At 41.5% G+C, this 16,155-nt stretch overlaps 1 protein-coding gene across 4 annotated transcripts in view; it reads left to right on the top strand.

Moving 5' to 3' along the window:
• Window positions 1-16,155, top strand: part of KLHL1 (kelch like family member 1) — a 129,844-nt gene that overhangs the window by 56,979 nt on the left and 56,710 nt on the right. For all 4 annotated transcript variants that reach the window (XM_081858113.1, XM_081858114.1, XM_081858115.1 and 1 more), the window contains exon 5: window positions 10,044-10,256. In XM_081858113.1, the coding sequence (XP_081714239.1) occupies window positions 10,044-10,256 (213 nt within the window). The remainder of the gene's footprint in view (window positions 1-10,043; window positions 10,257-16,155) is intronic.

A 16,155-nucleotide genomic window follows, 5' to 3' on the forward strand; every position in this document is an offset into this window, starting at 1 on the left:
GTCGGAATTTCAAAGTGCAGCATCATGTGACATCATAGTGATGTCAGGTGATTGACAGGTTTGCAGTCACACCCACCTGTCAGATTTGGCCTGCCAGGGGTGGGGAGATAAGAACTAATTTATGGTCTGGCTTATTGTCACATTCAAACAGACAAATCATTAAAGGTAAGACTTGGCTACTGCTTATGCTTTGTCTAGATTGAGACAAATCATGAGCCTTTGTTCAGCCATAATGCTAAGCCAAATCATGGCTCACAGTGGCAAGGCGGCAGGACTATCGGAGGACCAAAGCAGCTCTGAGTACCTGCACCCCAGTTTGTCATACTTCATTATGGTTTTGTTTAGTAATACATGTGAATTGGGCCTGCAATTCCTAGTCTCATTTCTATCCACATTTTATGTAAGGCTGGGAGCTTAGTGGTGTCTTCTGTTAGATCTTTGTTTTGACTTCCTGATTTTCTGACTTTTGGTAAATAAAGTTGTAGTTAGCAGTGCATTGCTTGAGATCCTAATGAATGTGATTAGCCCACTTTTATTTTTAGAATGAATAGGAAGCGTTCCTGTTGTAAGTGGGGGAACAATATGTGTCCTGACACAGTAATGTTAATGGGGATATAATATTTTTCACTTAATTAGTCCATGTAATTGGACATAATTGATGTTAATTGAAATGATTACATGATGCAAAGAAAGAGAGTGAACTATATTTTAAGAGAGCATATTTGTTTAGATTCGTAATCCTCCAAAATTAATTTTAAGAACACCACTGTGATGGATTAGTTTAGTTTACTACCAAAAACTGAATAGGCCTAAGGCCATGTTCTCCTTTTCTTTTCTTTTCTTTTCTTTTCTTTTCTTTTCTTTTCTTTTCTTTTCTTTTCTTTTTTTAAAAAAGTACTTAGAACAGTGCAGTTTGACAGCTATATACCGTTTTTTTTGCACCATAACACTCACTTTTTTCCTCCTAGAAAGTAAGGGGAAATGTCTGTGCGTGTTATGGAGCGAATGCCTGCGGGTGACGGAGGGGATCTGCTGCAGTCGTGAGCAGAGGATCCATGGTTCCCCTTCCTTCCCTCCTCCGTGGTTACAAAGCATGGATCCACATGGATCCTCAGGATTTTTGCATTGCGCTACTCCAAACTCACTGTCAGATCACATGTCTGACCACAAAAATCATATATCCACTATTTCGTTTAGAATATTCTTTTTCTTGTTTTCCTCTAAAAACTACGTGCGTGTTATGGTCTGGTGCGTGTTATAGAGCGAAAAATATGGTGATTGTTTGCAAGGTGCTGTGTACTGCTCACAATAATAAAAGAGCATTCTAACCTATCAACCTCTCATCACATTTTCTGGCCAAAGAAATTTGCAATGTTTGAAACTGAATGAATGAAAGGGTTTGCATCCTTCTGCTAGACAGTAAGGTGTGGGTTCTTTGGGTCCTTGGTGAGATGCCATGAAGTGCTGCCCTCTATTGCTCTCGCCTAGTCAAATTGCCTGCTAAGAAATTGCTCTTGGCTGAATGTAGTGCTTCATGTAGAAAACATAAAGGGGGCGGGGAAGCCCTCATAACTTATTTTTTTTTGTTTCAGGAGAAATCAGGTAGTTTTCCATTTGTTCATTTACTTTGAACATGTATGTGCTTCTTTTTCTGTAATAATGTTTTGAAACTGGAAAGAGAGGAATTGTTCCTAACGATTATAATGAAGATATCATTTTATGAATATCAGCTAAGCCATAATGTCTCATTATGTATCTTTCCGCATTCTGGAAACCTAGAGGTTTCACAAGTATCAAACAGTGCACCATACTAAATGGCCCACTATTCCTGTGGACGTGACTTGGTTTTGTAGTGATCTTACCATGACAACAGCCTTACATTTTTGCCTTCAGTCACCAGATCACCCAAATCGTGAAGAGTGCAGTACACTGTGTGACCTCTCACATGTGCACAGATCAGTACATCCTGTGGCAGTCCCAGGGGGTGCCACCGAGACCGTGAAGCCCTGTGCAGAGCAAGCAAGATATCAGGAATTTGGGCACCTCTAGCACCAGCCTCAAGTCAGAGAGTAAACCACATGCGTAGCACCTGAAATTAGAAAAACAACATCAGACCATATATTTTGCTGGGTAAAACACATTACAAAGCCAGTCTTGGTGAATCATGGAAACTCTAGTTCCCTGACCTCCACCCTGAAGTTGCAACTGGAACAAGTATCTGGTCATAACAAGCTGGGCCAGTAAAGGTCCAGTCATCTCATTTGATCAGCTCTCAGTAGTTCATGGCAGGTTGGCTTTTTCTTCAAGAACACGTGTTGTGGGTGTGAAAGCCCATCCTAAGAAAAATCTTAGGATGCATGCTTATTCTCTTGAAGTTTGCAGTAAGAGAAGCATTATATAGGGCAGTGTTTCCCAACCTTGGGCCTCCAGCTGTTTTTGAACTACGATTCCCATCATCCCTGACCACTGGTCTTGCTAGCTAGGGATGATGGGAGTTGTAGTCCAAAAACAGCTGGAGGCCCAAGGTTGGGAAACACTGATATAGGGGGTGATAACAATTCTTCAAGGGCCAAATTGTTCAATGCCGCTTTTTTGCAGGGCAATGCACTCTGTTGCATTTTACATACCCTTCGACATTCCTCAGATGAAAATAAGGAGATTTCTCACACACACTCAGCTGTGCCTCCTTGACCTCCCATTTTTGTGTGTGTCTCCTGTAGAGCATCTCCTGTCACAAGAAGGGCGGCTGCCACCATCACTTCACCAACAGGACACAGCACACACACCCTCCACCATCCTCAGAAAACCCCTTAGTACCAGTTTTATTCTATTTTATTCTTTGGTATATTTACAAAAAGAAAAACGCATGCCAATAGATAAATTTTGGAAAGGAGCAGGATTAGATGTGGATGCACAAAACATTTTAAAATTAAAAAAATCAAGGCTCCTTGCGCTCCGCCCCTCCTCCCTTTCTTGCCACCAAGGGTAGCCCTGCCCTCTCCCTGACCCCCAGGCCGGCACATCATGCAGGGCTGGGCCTCAGAGACAGCAGCCTCTCTTCCTCGCCTGCTCTCCAGCAGATGCTATGAGCTGCCCAAGGGAGGATGCCAGATGCGGTGGCCACGGAGAGGCTCTGCTGCCATTGTCATTGCTTGGGACAAATTTTGGCTCATCCTCCTCCCCGAGTTCAGCACTGGCGAAGCTGGCAGGAGAAATAGGCACCTTTGGGGATCAAATCAGAAAAGTTGTGATGGCTTTTGTAATTCCGGGACTGAGGGACGCGGGTGGCGCTGTGGGTTGAACCACAGAGCCTAGGACTTGCCGATCAGAAGGTCGGCAGTTCGCATCCCCGTGACGGGGTGAGCTCCCGTTGCTCGGTCCCAGCTCCTGCCAACCTAGCAGTTCGAAAGTACATCAAAGTGCAAGTAGATAAATAAGTACCGCTCCGGCGGGAAGGTAAACGGCGTTTCCGTGCGCTGCTCTGGTTGGCCAGAAGCTGCTTAGTCATTCAGGCCACATGAACCGGAAGCTGTACGCCGGCTCCCTCAGCCAATAAAGCGAGATGAGCGCCACAACCCCAGAGTCAGCCATGTCCAGGACCTTTACCTGGAAAATCAGGAGACTTGGAGGGTATGATTTTAGCATATAATAAACAACCGTGACATGCCAACTCTGTGCTGAGGCTGTGTTAGTCTCTTTAATTGGCATTCAGAAATATAGCTGGCTTTTATGTACATCTTAAAATTGAGCAGAGACCATACTGCTTTTATGACAAGTAAAAAGCTCATAAAATCTAATGTTTTGCTTTCTTTGATGAGTATTGCAGACAGAATTATTTTTTCTTTGGCTTTCTATATCAGGGGTGAGATTAGGGTGTCTGGTTTGCATTCTTGTTTATCTTCTTGCCTCTTAAAGCATTTTTCATATTCCCTGTGAAAAAGCCTATTGGAGAAGAAAATATAGTGCAGAACTGTAATAAATAAATAATTAAACAGAGATGAACTATATGCAATAATACAACATTTATTTCCAGGATGGTGAAATAGGTATGCCAAGAACATATTGGAGACTGACTTTTAGTAAGGCATTGCAAGATTGCAGTATTTAAATTAATGTATTAAATATCAGGCTTGCAAGACCATTGGCTGGGAAAGAAATTGCTGAATGTGTTTATTTCTTTAATTGTTTGTGTTATATCCACAGTAATAATAGAAAACATTCTGAAAAAGTTAAAACGTTCTAAAAACCGTTACATTTGAAAACATAATTTCCTCCATTGATCTCAGGTTTTCCAGGAACAGTATCCCACCAAACGCTTTCAAATTCCTCCCAAAAATAATAATAATGTCAGAGACTGACATACTTCACTCTTGACCTCTGCAAGTCTTCTACAAAGTTCTGGTGAAAATTGTTGCCTGTTATTGGAGATGACTTGGCTGGGGCTCTCAGAGCATGAAAAATAGCTTTCATTTTATTGAGAGCTTATTTCCAATGATCAACTTCAGTGAATTTAGGGAAATAGTCTATCATCAGAAGATAAGGGGTCTTCTCCAGATAAGATGGGTCATTCCCAATTTTCTGCCAAGTCAGTTTAGGAGGACAGCAGTCTTAAGAGGTACTGGCAGATTTGCCTGCCTTCTGGCACCTAAGTTAAAATCTCCACCCCCCCCCTCTTTTTCCTGCATGATGATGTGCCAACCTGTGGGCATTCTCTTGCATCTCTGATGGGCATGGTTCCTTTAGGCCTTGTTCCAAATGATGTCTGAGAGCCTGTTTGTCTGGCTTTGCAATTTGCATATGGTATTCAGAGTGATCACTTTCTACCCTCTGTAGTGGAAGTTTCCTGTTTTAATTCATTCTGGATCAGTGATTGTTGTGCTGTTATGTATGAGGTCTGAGGGAACTTGATGTTTTTCCTATGATGCAACCTCCAAATTTACTTCAAACTTTGGTTTAAGTGAATTCTGGTAAAAACTTGGGAACAAGCAAAATGCACCTTACAGTTTTTTCAAGAACATTTTTCGGCTTCTCTCAAATCCACTCAGATTTTTCATCTTTGAAAGAATTTTCTTCTTTAGATATCGATGTAATCAAAATCCGGTGGTACCCTCAGGATACATGGAAACCATGACTGAGAAATTTCATTAACCTTATGGAAACCTTTTATTTTTTTACCTTTTATCAAAATTCCTTAAATAGCTTGCCTAGAGAGGAATGCCCAAGTTGACTTTAAATTTTGATATATGTAAAAAAAAGGATGGTGTGATCTGTAAAAGTGGGAAATATATGCTCAGTTCTTCCTTAGATCTTGCCATAGGCCTTAAAAGGCAAGGTATCTGAGCACTCCTAGTAATGGGCTGGTTCAGCCATAATGAAAAATAATGGCTTCCTGCTATGTGATGGACCATGATGAGTCTTGGGCTTGCATGCTCAGAAGCTTTCAGTTGGTTAACAAAAACAAGCTACAAACAAACATAGTTTTCTGTGACATCTGAATTGGGTAAACTGTGGTTTGTTTAAACTCTGGTAAGAAAAAGGATGGATCAGGCCAGAGTTTCAGATCCTTACTTGTTCTGAAACCATAGTTTACAGTTTACATGTTTGGTTTAAAAGAAGGAATAAACACTTCTGACCTTCTCATGCACAAATGAGAATATATTTAGAAAGCCTGAGACTTACTGAAGCATATTCACATCACAGAAAACCATGGTCTATCACAGCGGTGGGGAACTTGATTTGCATCCTGACCTCAGCCCAGCCCTATGGGCCATTTGTAAAAAGTTTATTAAATGATGGGTGCCATCAGTGACTCCTGCCACTTGCCAAGGAACAACTGAGAACCCATCTTAAGGCATCAGAGCTGGAAGTTTCCCACTGCTGATTTACTGTTATGCTGAATAAGACCAAGTCTCAGTGGTAAAATGATGCCTGTTATCTAGGGGCTGTTGCCAAGTATATGAAGCACAAGGAACTCCACAAAAACTATTGACATATCACTCAGAAATAAGCTAATGTGAAAAATAATTGCATGTTTCCGATTGTTGACAGTGCAAGATCATTTGACACTTCTGATAAAATAGGATACAATGCACGTTCCTTCAGAGTATGCAGTTTGCAAAAGATCAATAAAACAGGCATATCTGTCAGTTTAATCAATATAATGTGCCACATGAAAAATGCTTTCCAATCTCATTTTAGTCTGAAATTTATCTGTGGGAATCAGAGAGCACATTGGCAAATTTTCAGCATTCAACAAGCAGTTCAATGAGCAGTTTGTAAGTGTTCTGTCAGGGTAAAACAACTTAATGTGACAGGTTCCTGGTGACTTGTATCATAATGTTCTCCTTAAAAAGTTTATAATAGTACTTAATTTGGGATAAAGTGACAATACAATCTGTGGATTTATCTTGTTGGGGAAAAGCAAGAGGAAATGGTATTCTATTCTGAGCCAACATTTTCAGAGTACATATCATGCATTATAGATAATGTTATACCACAAGGGTTTCACCCAGACGTGTCCCTCCACTCATTGATCCAGTGGAGCCTTCTGTTAGTGGAAAGCAGGAAGGCAATTTTCTCTGATTCTAGATTTCTATAGCCCACTGCAGCTGTCCCAAATTCATATTCAATATTCATGAATAAACCTACACGGTCCATTCAAACAGCCTTTAAAATTGGAAGGGAGGTGATTATGGTGGTGGGATGAGCTAGGTCGTTTAGAGTCTATGAGGACTTGTAGGGTGGGGAGTTGCAGTGCGCCGCTGTTTAAATGGGATTTACAACCCCCCATGCGTTAGTAGAAACAATTTTACAGTTTTCTGGATCCAAGCAATGGAATATTATTCATTTCTTGGTAAATAATCTATCTGCATAAATAAAATGTCAGTCCTTCACATTGCGTTATATGTTTGCATAACTAGGAAATATAACCTATATGTGAGCCATGCAGATGAAGAGATGGAGCTATACAGGTAAGAGCAAGAGCCATGGTTGCCAGGACTGTACTTTGTTTCAGCTAACAGCACCTGCTCCGGGAAGGGCCAAACCCAGGTCGGACACAGCTAAGAGCTGGTTCCAGGGGAGCCAAATCCATAAAGGGTATTGTGAGCAGAGTCAAGTCAAGCCAGGGTTAAATTCCAGAAAGGGAGGTTACCGGGAAGAATTCTGCTGGGCAGATGAAGAGGAAAGTCAGGTCTTAGATAAGTAGAACAAAGAAACACTTAGCAGCATCGTTTGTCTGGAAGTCTGACTAGTTAAACTTGAACGCTGCGCCGCCAACTAGCAAACTCTGACTGAATCTTCTAAGTAGAGATTTGGCTTCCTTCAGGCTTTTCACTTTTGCTTTTGTCCCACAAAGAAACAAGTGTCCACCTTTAAAGGGAACCTGCTTGCTTTAGGAGCCTTTGATGATGGGATGTGGCGGTGGTTGGAGCATGAAGGTGGCTTCAGAGCTGGAGTTCTTGGATAGTAGTTGTATCTCTTTAGGCTGAAGATGTTGATTATCCTTTCTGATGATGGGAGTTCTGAGGTGGTAGGGACATTGAGGACTGTTTCTAAAGCCCAGTTTGGTTTGAAAAATTGTCTCTGGCTGCCGTCTGTGAGGACATGATCAGAGCCCTGTGGAATGCAGGTGAGCATCTATCCCAGTGGCATCATACAACTTAATATTATTCCAAATTCACTTGCATTGGAAAGTAAAGTGCATCGTTGCAACAAGGGAAAAACCTGCCTCCTTTCCCCCACATATGGTGACCTTGTCTTTTTACTGTCGGGCATTGAGATGCAACGTGTCTCTCTGGGAAAAACATAAGAAACACTGCACTGCTCTCAAAATGTATAAAGAAGAAGCATTCTTAAGAAGAACTATATGTAAAATAATTATATCTAACGTAATATGTAATATCATTCCCAACTTATGCTTCAAATGGGTAGAGATGTGTTGTGAAAAATATACATAATGTATAGAAAGAAAGCATGCAGAGTTCAAAATATTTTAAAACAATTTCAGTCCCAGAAAAACAGCTATCTCATTTGCTAAACAAATAGCTTTTTATGGCACATATATTTCAAGGGAGGTTTTTACATCTGTGAGTTAATGAAGGTTAAGATGCGATTTCTGCTTAAAGAAATAATATTCAATTACTCGAACAGATTTCAAGATTTGATTTTGTTCTTCTACCTATCAAATGAAATTAAATCTTTATGATGGAGTTACAACCAATCATTAACCAAGTATCTCTCTTCTGTTTTAAAACTGTAATTACATTTCTTGAAAATTATAATTTCTTGAAAATGGTTTGATACAAAATTAATTTAAACCCATTAGTTTAACATCTGTAAACATTTCCATTATAAATTCTCAAAACGCCACATATTGTTCTTGCCTGAAGATGGTTTCCATATTCCCAGTGTATCAAATATGAGCTGCTTAATTTGCATACTACTGATGCAAATTGAGGACATTAATTTATTCCTGTGGAAAGGCACCTCACGTCAGGAAACAGTGGCTTTTCTCATTTCTCTATTTATATATTAATACTTACACATACATAGACTTCCTACTCCTTGTTTCTTCTTTGAGAGATCAGCAGAGACGTGGCAGAGTTTTATGCTCGCTTGTCCCCATTTCTCGTATTTTAAAATTACATGGCTCCGTATGGAAGTAGAACTCATTGGTTTCCCCTCAGATCTTGAATCTTGCTGGATGTGTGCTAAAATCCAGTCATCTTGCATTAAATTGTAAAGTTTTTTCTTGGTTAGGAGGCATACTTCTTTGGTAACGTTTGAATTTGATAGAACTCAAGGGAGGGCCCAGCTAGTGGTTATTTTGCACTCTGCTTCACCTCTGCTCAATAAAGATATCTAGTAAACACAGTACAAATATAAAAATGATATGTATCCCACGGTCAGGATAGTTTATATTTGCTACCAGGCATGAGTGTTGCAAAGTATATCCCTACTGCCTGCAATGAAGCTGGTTTTGTGACCCAGGCTATCTCTCATGTCCTGAGCCACATAAACCTGGCACTTAGCTTTAGAGTAAATCAAGCAGCTCAAAATATTCGCTAATGCAAATAATATGCCCAAGAATGGGATTTATGATGTGTTACTAATTCCATTTAGAGATTATGTGACCTGATTAGAGAGAAGACGAAGGCTGCTTAACATTAATGTATTTGTTGAAACAAACAAATAAATAAAAGGTTCAGGGTCAGTTCACATTCTCCTAAGAAAATGGTGAAAGCGCTGTACTGGAACGCTATGGAAATTAGCAAGGAATGGGTTGTGCTACCAAAAAAACTCACATCCTCCCCAAACACCCCAAAAAGTACTGGATAAAATTAGACCTTTAGGAGGGAAGCATATTGCAATAGTGGAAAGGGAAGAAAGAGCCATCTAGGCAACTAGATTTGTAGGCAAGTGGATTTGTTGCTATTCATGTTAATTTGTGGACATTTATTCCCATTAGGCCTGGGACGCGGGTGGCGCTGTGGGTTAAACCACAGAGCCTAGGACTTGCCGATCAGAAGGTTGCCGGTTCGAATCCCCGCAACGGGGTGAGCTCCCATTGCTCGATCCCTGCTCCTGCCAACCTAGCAGTTCGAAAGCACCTCAAAGTGCAAGTAGATAAATAGGTACCACAATGGCGGGAAGGTAAACGGCGTTTCCGTGCGCTGCTCTGGTTCGCCAGAAGCGGCTTAGTCATGCTGGCCACATGACTCGGAAGCTGTACTCCGGCTCCCTTGGCCAATAAAGTGAGATGAGCGCCGCAACCCCAGAGTCGTCCACGACTGGACCTAATGGTCAGGGGTCCCTTTACCTTTACCTTTATTCCCATTAGACTACAGATGATAACTTTAGTGGTTGTGTGTCTGAATGAAAAAAATCAACTCTAGGTTAGATTTTTACAAATTATCTGTTCTGAACCGGTTGGTTCTCAGGGTTGTTGTTCGGTATTGGTAAAATGTTGTTATAAGTTTGGTCGTTGTACTGATACTCTTTTTTTTGTTAGTTAATTATGGAATGTTCATTTTTCTTGGTAGGAAAACATAATGGAAGTTATTCGAAATCAAGAGTTTTTATTGTTGCCAGCAGAGGAACTCCATAAGCTTCTTGCAAGTGATGATGTGAATGTTCCCGATGAAGAGACCATTTTCAATGCCTTAATGAAGTGGGTTAAGTATGACATGCAAAGGAGGTGTAATGACCTGAGTATGTTACTTGCCTACATCCGATTACCACTTCTTCCACCACAGGTAAATTGTTCTTCTTCTTAATAAAAGCTATATCTTTTAAAGGCATAATATTTTTTGCTTTCATAAATAAGAGTTTTGAAGCATGCATCTTGCTCAGTGATTTGAAGTTATGTTTTAGTCTTGTCACATTTATAAAGTCTCGGCCAGTGGCTTACCTGTTTTCTTTTGTAGACCAGGGGTAGCCTCTCCTGTTTCGCCACCTGAGGTCAAACAAGAACGTGCCACTGCCTGCCCACTACCACCGTTGAGTCCTTCCATTTCTGTCATTGTCACTTGTCTTCCGCAATGGGGTGGGGAGAAGAGTGACAACACTGCAGTTGGGAATGCCCCAGCTCACGCTGAACTTGGCAAGATCCAGGACACTCCTCAAAACTTGCAATTTCTCTTCCCCCACCTGTGGCTGAAGAGGCACAGTAACGAGGAAACGGGGTGTGGGGCATGACAGCCCCAGGGGTGGGGAAAATGAGCAGCTGCTATAGTTGACTAATTCTTTGCATCAGGCTCTCTTGTATTTGGAGTATTAATGACAGAAGTAGTGGGGCGGCCTTTAAGTCATTTGAAGAATGTGTTGGTAGTAGTTTATTATGCAGCTCATTGAGAATCAGCTGTATAAAGAGTAGAAGAGAATTATCTTCGCTGTAAGATGGCTGAGCTGTTATGACTGGTCTCCCTCTCTACCATCTTTAATAAAGTTGGCACTTAATTTTGCCTAAAATGAAATTTCATAAGAATTTGGATGTTCTCCTAGGACAAAATATTTGAGGAATTTTAAAGGAAGTAGAAAGTGTTTTAGGTTGATAGACAGGCATGGATTAGCTCTGCTGCACCAAGCTCCCCACACTTTACGTTTCCCCTTCAGTAAGCACCAGTGGTGTGCTGTGTTTGGAAGACAGGAGAGCAGCATTGTCCCACCTGTGCACAGGCTGATAATGTGGGTTGACCAATTTGTTGTTTCGTTGTTTAGTCGTGTCCGACTCTTCGTGACCCCCTGGACCAGAGCATGCCAGGCACTCCTGTCTTCCACTGCCTCCCGCAGTTTGGTCAAACTCATGCTGGTAGCTTCGAGAACACTGTCCAGCCATCTCGTCCTCTGTCGTCTCCTTCTCCTTGTGTCCTCCATCTTTCCCAACATCAGGGTCTTTTCCAGGGAGTCTTCTCTTCTCAGTTTGGTCAAACTCCATGGACAAAGACAACAGGGTTGACCAAAGATCCATCTAATCTAGCATGCTGTTTCCCCAGAATAACCAGACATATTCCTGTGGGAAGCCCCAAAGCATGGCATGAGGACAAACCCCCTCTCTTACTTTAGGCCCCCAGGGACGGGAATTGAGGCATGCTGCCCCAATTGCAGAACGTTTTACTTAACTTTGATGTCTACTAACCATACATAGCTGTCTTCTCCATGAATTTGTCTAATCGCCTTTTTAAAATCCATCTGTTTGCAGCCCTAGTACAGTGGTGCCTCGCAAGACGAAATTAATCCGTTCCGTGAGGCTCTTTGTCTTGCGGTTTTTTCGTCTTGCGAAGCAAGCCCATTGACAGCTTAGCGGATTGGCACTATTAGCGGTTTAGCGGCTTTTAGCGGATCAGCTGATAAGCGGCTTAGGGCTTAGGAAAAGGGGGGGGAAAGGGGGAAAACCCCCGCAGGAACTCGCAAGACATTTTCGTCTTGCGAAGCAAGCCCATAGGGAAATTCGTTTTGCGAAGCGCCTCCAAAACGGAAAACCCTTTCGTCTAGCGGGTTTTCCGTCTTGCGAGGCGTTCGTCTTGCGGGGCACCACTGTAGTTAATTAACTATGGGATTGATAGTTTAACTATGTGCTGCATGAATAAATACTTCCTTTTATTTACCTTACTTGGATAACCCCTGGTTCTAGTATTTTAAGAAAGATGTCTCTATATATTTTACACACCTCTTTCATGTCTTTATTTACATCTTTTCTAAACCAGTGTTTCTCAAACAGTGGGCCTTCAGCCACTTTCAGGTGGGCCATGGTGCCACAGTCTGCAATAGTTTTTTGGTTGGACCAATGGTAGCACCAGCCATTCCTTGCATAGCTTTTGCCTCATTCACAGCTGCTGCCTACTGGATTGGCATTTTTACTGAGCTTTCCATCATATCCCCAAGATTTCTTGCCTGCCCTGTCACCATCAGCTAAAATTCCTTCCCCCACCCCTTCTCTCTCCACCCCCATTAGCTCATATGGATTTCTGCATTGTCACATCTGTTGATTTGCATCCTGTATTGAAAATATCCTGCTTGATAATTAAATTGACTTTGCATTGCTAGTCCAAGAGGATCTGACAGCTTTTGAGCTAATTTCATAGTCGTGTAAAAAATTGTAATCATTTGACATCTGATGGCATCACTTTGCTCAATAACTGAGTGACAGGGAAGAACCTGAACCACCAGAAATGTCAGTGTTTTTCAGAATTTCATGTACTGTTCTTCCACTAAGTGCAGTTAATGTGAACTCTTTGTATCTGTCACAAATGCTATTGAGATAAAAAAAGGTACTGGCAGTTTAATTCTAAAGCTATCAAAAATCTTTGTCTTATATATACACAATTTGACCCAATGGCCATTCATTTCATGGCCTTATCGGTGGAAATTTTGAATAACTGACATGCTGCTTTTAAAATAAAAAAGAACTAGTGTAGAAGTTTATGGTTTTTTTAAAAGGAATTTGAAGTCACATCTCTTTGAATATAAAATGCCGAATTAATGTAACTGAATTAGTAACGAATCTTAAGTACTGTAGTTAATTCTAGTTAATTTCTTTAGTTAATTCTGGGGTATCAGTACATCAGAATAATATTTTGATAAGAACTTGTCTCTCTACCGACAGTCCCGTTTACTGACAGCAGTACAATTGCAGTATCCGTGAAGTCATTGCCCAGGCAGGCGCATTATGTAACCCATGATAACAGCAAAATAATAAGACTGTTCAATGGTAATGGGATAAAATCAGGCCAAATCTTTATTGACAACAGCAGGCATGGTATTTTGCTGCAATCTATGGGTCACAGCGCCACTGGACAAAGGCGTCCCTTGCTTATTGGACACAGAACAAGGCATTTTTTTATGCAGGGTGCATAGTCCTTTTCATTGCTGGTTTTTTCTTTCTTTCCATAGGCAAAATTATTCTAGGAGGCCAAGATAGGGCCTGTTTATTTATGGCTTTAGCTGCAGTAAAACTGGGAGCAGCCTTTAAGGTCCTTCTAACTATTACCCCCATTGCAGGTAGAAGACAATGAGTGCAACAGGGATTCAGCACCTTAATGCACAATCGTTCCTCTTCACTCAGTAATTTCTATCCATAGAAAGAGGAGCAGGGAGAGGACGCAATTAACAAGGATATATAAGCTACCTGTGCAGTTAGAGGAATTTTTCTGAGCCATCAGTAGTGTGGGATATATCTAAACCTCAGGTGGAAGCCCATTCCACAGCTGTCTGAAGGCATTGCATCACTTGTAGTAGTCCTGACAACATTTCTTGAATATACTCTCCACTAAATGTTTGGGGCAAACGACATATTAATGCTAGATACATAGCTGTGCTTTTAAGTGCAGGGTGCTTTTCTTAACTCAGATTGCTGGTGTGGGCAGCCTGATCTGGATCAGGGCCCTAGAACCCACTGCTATGGTTCAGGCTTCTAATTTGCAGATCTTCCATTGAAGTGATATATTCTTTTCAAAGCAAATGGCATACACAGGATACTCAGAGCCAGATCAGGAGGAGATAAAGGGTTAAAGCCCCTAAACCTTATGCTAGGGTCTTGACCCTGCCCTGAGTACTGGAAATCTATCCTTAGAAGAAAAATGCCCCCTGCTCTAAATGGATCTGTCCAGTGGCTTGGGTAAAAAGTATATTTTTTCACTAACCTGCCCTGTGTTTAGCAGACTAGTGAATAAGCACTAAAGTGTTCAATCTTTCTGGTGATATGCATTGTGGGCCCAGGCATCGCAACTCTCAGTCCCAAACCCTCAACAGATTAAATGACACCCGAGACTGGCTTGGGCTGAAACAGGCCACAACTTTATTGAATACAGATGAAAGATGTTGGGATTGGTTATAGTGTGTATAGAAATGTAGGACAAGAAAACAGAACAAATATTATTTCCAACTATTGTAAATCACAAGGGGAATTAGCTGACAGAAATGTGTACAATAATTAACAATGTTTTAAATTTTCGCCAACCATCTGTGAGTCCCTTTGCCATCTGAGATGTGACAGATACCTGTGAAAAGGGACCTTTTCTGCCGCCCCATCTTTAGAACATTCTCTCCCAGGAGCCTTGCCTGGCACTGATTCTGCTTTTTCTTTAGTGAAAGATAAAGACTTCTTTTATTCTCTAGACTTTTTAATGTTGCAGTCCAGCTTCAAAAAAGGTGTGAGGGTTTTTTTCTTCATTACTTTTCTTCGTTGTTTTATTGCAGAATTTTTAGTGTTGATACTTATTGTTTGAATATTTTTATGAAAGCTGCTTTGTGCTTCCCCCCCTGAAAAACAGCACACAATAAAATACTCTGAACAAACACAGATAAATAAATAATTTCTGTGGTGTCTAGCAATAGAACAAACATCAGTACAAAAACAGCATAAAACGCAAACATGTAACACCACTCAGCAGATGCAGTTCATCAACTAGTATCAGGGTAAGAAAACAGCAGCATTTTAATTGTCTTCTGAAAATCATCAGAGAGGAGTCTGACAGATGGAAGAGGGAGTGGAGAGAAGAGACTCCATGACTGAAAAGGTTCTGTCTGTTGTTGCCATCCACCTCACCTTGGGGAAAATGAGGTGCATTTCGAGTCTCTTAAAGATGATTTTAATAGCTGGGCAACATACAGGATTCCGTGGTCCTCTAAGTACCTCAGTCCCAAGTTACTCCAGAATTCATACATCAAAATCAACACTTTGAGTTGTGCTCTGAAACAAACTGGAAGCTTGTATAGTTCTGTTAAGAATTGGCAAAGTGTGTTCCTTTTATCGATACCAGTTAGCAGCCCAGCTGTAATAATAGTAGATTCTGAACCATTTTCAAAGGCAACCCCATGTAAAACACATTGAGTGACTCTGCCAGTGTGCCTGCACAGCCCTGACCTCACAACTCTTATTGCCAAGCATCCTAGTAACTAGTAGTGACTCCAGTCAGCTGCTCCTGAATCTAACAATAGATTCTATCAGGGCCTGTATTGATAATTTCCTTTCTGATCTGCCTTTCCTCCCACTTGGGAATCCAGATCAGTATAGAGCATCGTTAAAATAGTCAATTCCAAAACATTGCATTAAATCCAATAAAAATTCCCTACATTCAACAGAACCTAACTTAAGACTGAAACAACATATTTCAACTGCTGTGTCCCCAGGATATTTACTTCCAAAAGTCTGGGTGAACACATATGTCTTTAGCTGATGCCTAACAGTCGCCAGAGGGATGCGGGTGGTGCTGTGGGTTAAACCACAGAGCCTAGGGCTTGCCGATCAGAAGGTCGCAGTTTGAATCCCCATGACGGGGTGAGCTCCCGTTGCTCGGTCCCTGCTCCTGCCAACATAGCAGTTTGAAAGGACAAAGTGCAAGTAGATAAATAGGTACCGCTCTGGTGGGAAGGTAAGTGCTGTTTCCGTGTGCTGCTTTGGTTTACCACGTGACCTGGAAGCTGTACGCCGGCTCCCTAGGCCAGTAAAGCGAGATGAGCGCCACAACCCCAGAGTCATCTGCGACTGGACCTAACATTCAGGGGTCCCTTTACTTAACAGTCACCAGCAAAAGGGGCAAATGCCCTTCCCTAGGGAGGGAATGCCAAACATGAAAAAGTACTGTAAGCACTGCCCAAGACCTGCCTCCATTGGCAGAACCAAAAGCAGGGCCTTCCTTGCTAATGGCAGGGCAT

The sequence above is a fragment of the Podarcis erhardii genome, assembly GCF_964252035.2.
Source record: "Podarcis erhardii genome assembly, chromosome: 4".
NCBI classification, from domain to species: Eukaryota; Metazoa; Chordata; class Lepidosauria; order Squamata; family Lacertidae; genus Podarcis; species Podarcis erhardii.